Below are 7,134 nucleotides of genomic sequence, written 5' to 3' on the forward strand. Positions count from 1 at the left end.
TTTTTTTTCATACTTCTTTAACAAAAAATTTAGACTATAATAATTATTTTCTTTTTTGCTTAGTAATGTTTTTAACAGAATTGCAGCTTTGAAGAAAGCCTAGTTTTTGAAGCAAACAAAACTGTGACATCTATAGCTAGAAAGAGTCGATTCTTTAATACGCAAACGAAACCACATCAAATGATATCTAAAATAAAGTAAACCCCTAAATTAATATCGCTATACCTAATTAATTTAAAGGATGCCTTATGTCGCGGATAAAAAAATAAATATATAACTGTTATTATTGCATTAATAAACATAATCAATCACTAAAAAAATATGAACCGGTTTAATCTTGATATGAAAAAGGTCAACATCCATCGAAGCAATCATGTGGTTTTCATCATGTTGTGTAACCTTGCAATGATAGATAAGATAAAATATATCAGATATATAAAATTAAAAAAAAAATTGAGGCTAACAATTAACTAATGTATAACAAATTAACATGTAACTGTTATTACTGAATTAATAAATATAATCTTGAGGTCTTTAAGATACACATCTACAATAGCAAGTTGCCATCATAATTAAAACCTTGCAATAAAAGATAAATGAAATTATATTAGATATTTAGCACAATAACTGAAAAACCATAACAAATTAGAGAAGATGAGAATGATTTCCTAAATTTAAAAAAAAAAAAAATCAACTTCGGTGTAATGTCGGTGGTTGTATACGATTGTTTACTACATATAATATGCTAAGAAAACATATAAATGAAGATCATACCGATTTTGTAGTTAATATTGATCGAACATTTAACATAAGTTGTGAAAATCTAGTAACACCTAATTCTGAAGGTAAAAGTAAAATTAAAATAGACAAAGGATGTGAGAAAAAAATTAATATTGTTGCCTCACCTATTGTTGATGAGTATGGCATATCACAAGCTGCATTAAAATTTATTATGGCTTTAATGTCTTCGAATACTACTCCTTTAAGTACTTCAGAGTTTGTTAAGAACTGTTCACAAAATCTAATTGAAGACATACTTAGTTATTTACTAGGTAAAACAGTTTCAGTACTGGAAACATGTAGGTGTGAGAAGCATGTAATAGACAACTTAACAGAAGAGTTGAACAGGTGGAAAACACCTTTTAGTGGAATTGATTCACAACATCGAATATTATCATATTTGAAAAATAAAGGCCTTTATGTTGAACCAGTACCACATTCAATGGATGAACGATGGGATAAAAAACATGACAGAAAGACTAAAAAGTCAAAGTAAAAAATCTGTTTTATTACATACCTATTGAAAGCAAAATAGGTATGTAATAAAACAAGCCATGAGTATGTTAAAAGTGGAGCAAGTATCTAATTTTGAATTTGTTGAAGATTGGTTTTGTGGTGAAAATGGTAAAAAGTTATATGCTAAATTTAAATTTCCTTAATGTTTCCATTTGTTTATTTAAATATACTTCGATGAAGTAGAGACCACAAATCCTCTTGGATCAAAAACAGGCATTCATAAACTTGGTGTTTTTTATTTTGTGATAAAGAACTTTCTTCACGCAGCAAACTCAACCATAAACAATATTCATATTTTAGCATTAACTCATGCAATAGACATAAAGAAAGATTCAACAGAGCCAGTGATAAAAGTGATTGTAAATGAATTGCAAAAACTTCATGACAAAGGATTTGATATTTTTATGGAAGGCAAAAAAACTAACTTTAGATGTTTGCTAACCCAAATTGTTGGAGACAATTTAGGTCTTCACTCTATACTAGGATATATGGAAAATTTCAGTACTGTTTCATTTCCATGTGACATGTGTATGATATCAAAAGTTGACATCCAGCATGTTTTTAAAGAAGACAAACAAGCTCTAAGAACTGATATTTTATACAACTCAATTTCACCAGATGCGAAGTGGGGAAATTTCTAATTAGAATTGTGGAATTAAATAGTTTAGTTGTTTAACTGAATTGCCTTATTATCATCCTGCTTCAAATGATTCTGCAGATAATGCATGATATTTTTGAAGGAGTTATTCCATGTGAAGTGGAATTGTTAATTTATCATAGATTTACGGGCATAAATCTATAAAATATCAAAGTATTAAAACTTGGAACAACCTTCCTTATGAACTAAAAGCTCTCAATTCATTCTCAACCTTTAAAACTAGTTTATTCTACTTTTTATTTAAAAAATGTAGTTAATGTTTATAATTTTTATAATCAATTTTTGTTGTCTTTAGTATTTTTTTTTTTTAAAGTTCTTTTATATATCTTGTTGTCATTACTGTTGCTTATTGTTATTTTTATAAATATTTACATTACTATTATTAACTACTTTTAACTATTACTACTTATATTAATATTGCTATTATTATTATTACTATTATTATTATTGTTATTATTATTATTATTATTATTATTATTATTATTATTGTTATTATTGTTATTATTATTATTAGTTTTATTTTAACACCGTTATTTTTATGCTATAAAGTTTATTATTTTTATTATATATTATGAAAATTAGCATTATATTTATTTGGTTTAGATATTATTAACATTAGCAGGTGTTTACTTTATATTAGTAAATTTACTATTTGTAAACATCCTTGAATGTAAAATCTTATTTCAGAAATAAATTATTGATTGATTGATTGATTGATTGTGTTATATGATGTCAAATGTATGTCCATTACAGAACTGAATAGGCGCATCAAGTTTATGGATTGTGGTATTGTCTGCAGCTCAAAACCTAGTACTATTAATGAGTCACGCATGAAAAGTACTGACTCTTTACTAGGTCAATGCTCTGCTCAGATGCTTACACTGTTGTATTTGCCACTTATTTTGTATTTGCCACTTATTTTGTCTGATATTATTGATAAAGTAGATACATAAAAGTGGAAACTTTACCAAATCTTAAAACAATTGTATGATGTAATTTTATCTCCAAATTTAAATTGTTTACAAATCACATATATTGAGGAACTAGTAATGGATCATCATTCATTGATGAAAGAATGTTATCCTGAGGAAAAACTTTTTTATAAGCATCACAGAATGATTCATTATGGAACTATTATAAAACGAGGTGGACCTCTTCTTCACATGATTGTTATAAGATATGAAGCCAAACATAATTTTTCAAAAAAAATTAGCTCATATTGTTTGCAATTTTCAGAACATTTCTTTTTCAATTGCAAAGAGACATCAAATTGCTCATGCCTTAGCTTGGATGACTCATGGTCCCCTAAAAACCATTGCTGATGAAAAAAATGGTGAAGTGTTTTTAGTTTCAGAATTAGAGAGCAAAAATTTTTTTATTCCCTTTATTGGTGAAGAAAGTGAAGTTTTAGCTGTTGATTGTGTTACCATATTGGGCCAGAAATACAGATCATGTGAAACAATTCTTTATGATTTTAATAGTGATGGTGAACCAAGTTTTGCTCACATTGACCAGATTTTTGTTCATAGTAAGGTTGTGTATTTTTTCACAACAAAGTGGGTTGTCCCCAAATATTGCAATCTATCTTAATCTTACTGTTGTTCACTAGATAACCAAAAACTATGTATAAGAACATGTGACATAATAGATTACAAACCTCTTAATGCAGTGCGTTGTTTGAAAATAAATTGCGAGTTCATGCACATTATTTTGAATCATCTACTATGTCAAGATAACTTTCTATACCTACCCCATGAAATATCTGGCGATATTGTAAATATTTATTATACGTAGTTTAATATTTTCTGATAAGTTCTATGGCAAAAACAATCTGTTTATTATAGATATAGTTACATAAATACATATATACAACCTTCAGAACTAGAAAAATAAGATTAGTCGGAAATAAAATGCCGACCTTAAACTGTTTTAAATAGGCAAAAACATATTTTTACAAAGGTTTCACCATAGAAGATAGAAACTAGGTTGACAAATAATGGCTTTTATTTTGGGAGTTAGGTCAGCATGCCAACCTTAATTCTGAGGGCTATATATATATATATATATATATATATATATATATATATATATATATATATATATATATATATATAATGTAGGTATATATATATATATATATATATATATATATATATATATATATATATATATATATAATGTATGTATATATATATATATATATATATATATATATATATATATATATATATAATGTATATATACATATATATATATATATATATATATATATATATATATATATATATATATATATAAAATGTATATATATATATATATATATCAAACTAGTTATATATCAAGTTCCAATCCCTTTCAGATTCAACATATTCACGTGATAGTGATGTTCTTCATACTCTGTGTCCAGTACTTCAAATAGATAATATCAAATTTGTAATTTTTTAATTTGATTTTTTAACTGTTTTTTAAAACTATAAGGACTAATTTTGGTTTCTGAAAATATTTTCAAAAAATTTGTTCTTTTTTAGAATGTTTGTAAATTGCTTGATGAGCATCAGACAGGTAAACTTGTCATTGTTGAATATGACACAACTGGAATGTTACTAAAGTACAGATTTGAAATGGTTCATATTCTTGTTAACATTATGGTCAATAAAGTTGGAAACTTGTAAGTCATAACATGTGATTTTACAGGCTGTTCTGAATATCCTTTTATTTCTGAATATTTTATGCATAGTAAGTTTTTTCAAACGTTTTTTTATAATGAGATTATATAAAAAAATGAACAGAATAAATAAATGTTAAGTTGGTAAATCATGGTAAGTAACCAGGTAGAAAATCTATCTGTTTAACTTAAATCTATAACATTTTTTAGATATTATGGTTATTGTTATTATTTTATTATGTATTTACTTTAGGTATCCATCAAGAGCAACAAAAACAAATCTTGTTATATCAATCATTAACGCTTTTCCTAAACTGCACTCTGGTGGACCTCTAGGATATGTATTTAATTTAACTTTTTTTATCTAAATGTAATTAGTTTTTTTGCTGTTAAAACTGCATTATCCTTATTTGGATATTTAGGAAAATTACTATTGTGCTTATAAGGAAGTTTAGCGAAGGGCAAAAAAAAGAAAATAGCACCTCATGGACATATCGAGGAGCGGCTGAAAGCAATCAGGAAGTTTGAGGGTGTCCATGCCCAAGCTACTCGAAAAGAAAATCCATTTCACCAACTACTTTTGATGTTGCAGGTAAGCCGAATAAAACTGTAAGTAATAATATACAACAAATGGTGCTTAACTATTTTTTTAGTTCCTTTTTCAAATGAAGAACGAAACATTATAAGTGAGTTGTCATTTGATGACATTCAGTATGATCGAAAACAATTTATTCTTGAAAAAACTAGTATCATGAAGAAACTGGATTATGTCATCAAAACCGCCTTTTCATGAGTTTATTCGGAAATTTCCCCCATTTAAAGATTTAGGGTTTGATGTAAGTAGTTTTGTTTTTTATATTTGTAATTTATATCCTAATGTCTTGGATTACTGCTATTCGAGTATTACTTGAGTAAAATTGATTTTTTGTTTGAAAAACATTTAAGGACTCTTAACTATCATTATATTAGTTTGAGAGAGAGTTTACAGCAACATTTGAAAATGCTCAAGATTTGCTTATGCAATGGGAGGATATGGCTCCTTATGTTATTGTTTGGGCTTATAGAAAGGCGAATCCAATGGCAAAGCAATTACTTTTAGAGCTTGACAGCCAACTAATATCTTCAAATGGTATGTCACATCGTCTTCTTTAATTACTGTTTTTATATTTCGTAACTTTCACACACTATTTAAAACTATTTTCTTTATTCTGAAATATGTACTGTTTAAATTTTTAAATGTTTTTAAAAATCAAAGATTGAAATATGGAATTTGCATTTCACTTGCTTCCGTACATTCTTCAAATGCCTCCTAGAAATAAGGATCGACTGTCTTCAGCTGAAGTTGCAGCTCACTTTATTCAAATTTTTCCTGAGTGCAGACATGTTTTACATTTTTTACAACGTGTAGTTATGGGTATTAATGATGATTTGTCGTTTTCAAGAGATGGCAGTAATCTGTCATTGTTTGTTAATAAAAAATTAAGAAGTGGATAAACTTTTAAATGTTTTTATTTTAATGGAATCCACTAAATTTCTTATTTTGTAATTTATATTTAAATTGTGGTGTGTACATATATGTGGCTAAGTGCACCAATATGGCTAGTTTAGTCATAATGGTATACATAATATAATAAAAGTTACCTAGTATAACAGTTATCTAGTAATTGTTTGGAAATATTTATTTTATCTTACTCAAAATATTTACTTGTTGACTGAAAGCATTTTTATGTAAACAAACTCTTATGTTACAGCTTATGTTTTATGTCGTGATTTAATCATTATGTTTAAAAAATCAAAACTTAACTTAAAAAATTGAGTTTTTATAAAAGTTTTAATAGCGTAACTTTTCATTTGTTTTCCATAAATATATCTGACATGTAAATTCTAATTGTAATGGTATTTGTAATTCTATTGTTTATTTGAATATACTTGAGCATTTAAAAAAAATATGATATTTTCGTTACTGCGAAGAACTTGGTAAAAAAGACTTGTTATGATTATCTTACAACCTTATAAATAAAATTCATAAAGAAGCTCTTTGCATTGTTCATAAAAGGTTTGATAATAGTCCGAGGATCCACTTAAGAAATTTGTGCTTTCTTATGATAGAAGTTTTTAAATCAATTGATTGTTTAAATCCACAATTTATGAAGGATTTATTCAATACAAAAAACCTTCCTTTTAAACTTCGTTGTAGCAAAAAAATGATTCTACCTTCAAATTGCTCCAAATATAAGGATACATGTTGTACTATATTAAGAGCCATCTCGTTATGGAACACTCTAGATAATAAGACCATGTCCTCTAAAAGTTCTGAGGTGTTCAAAAAACATATTAAAAATTGGTATGCAAAAAATTGTTATTGTAAAATCTGTCATTTTTAATTACTATTTTTATTTATCCTGACATTATAATATAATATTTACTCATTTTTCTGTAATGAAACGGTTGTAATTTGAATTTGAATATTTTTAATGTTATTTGTAACTTATGTTATAATTTTGTAAATTGTAGT

General features: G+C 26.4%; 1 protein-coding gene across 4 annotated transcripts; it reads left to right on the forward strand.

Annotated features, from left to right (window-relative positions):
- The first annotated feature begins 207 nt into the window (after positions 1–207).
- LOC136084490 (uncharacterized) lies at positions 208–6,409 on the forward strand. 4 transcript variants are annotated; one of them, XM_065804492.1, is made up of 8 exons: positions 208–1,404; positions 4,314–4,387; positions 4,483–4,622; positions 4,873–4,960; positions 5,042–5,211; positions 5,273–5,455; positions 5,589–5,748; positions 5,875–6,407. In XM_065804492.1, exon 1 carries the CDS (start codon positions 743–745, stop codon positions 1,274–1,276), a length of 534 nt encoding a protein of 177 aa, XP_065660564.1. In that variant the 5' UTR covers positions 208–742; the 3' UTR covers positions 1,277–1,404; positions 4,314–4,387; positions 4,483–4,622; positions 4,873–4,960; positions 5,042–5,211; positions 5,273–5,455; positions 5,589–5,748; positions 5,875–6,407. The 4 variants fall into 4 exon arrangements, with proteins under 4 accessions (XP_065660564.1, XP_065660565.1, XP_065660563.1 ...); XM_065804493.1 differs by having other exon boundaries at positions 4,483–4,690; positions 5,042–5,455; positions 5,875–6,409; XM_065804491.1 differs by having other exon boundaries at positions 5,042–5,455; positions 5,875–6,406.
- The last annotated feature ends 725 nt before the right edge of the window (positions 6,410–7,134 follow it).

The sequence above is a fragment of the Hydra vulgaris genome, chromosome 09 (assembly GCF_038396675.1).
Source record: "Hydra vulgaris chromosome 09, alternate assembly HydraT2T_AEP".
Classification (NCBI taxonomy): Eukaryota; Metazoa; Cnidaria; class Hydrozoa; order Anthoathecata; family Hydridae; genus Hydra; species Hydra vulgaris.

What these genes read in the sequence shown, in the direction of transcription:
- LOC136084490 (XM_065804493.1), top strand. Translation starts at nt 743, where the DNA reads ATGCTAAGAAAACATATAAATGAAGATCATACCGATTTTGTAGTTAAT.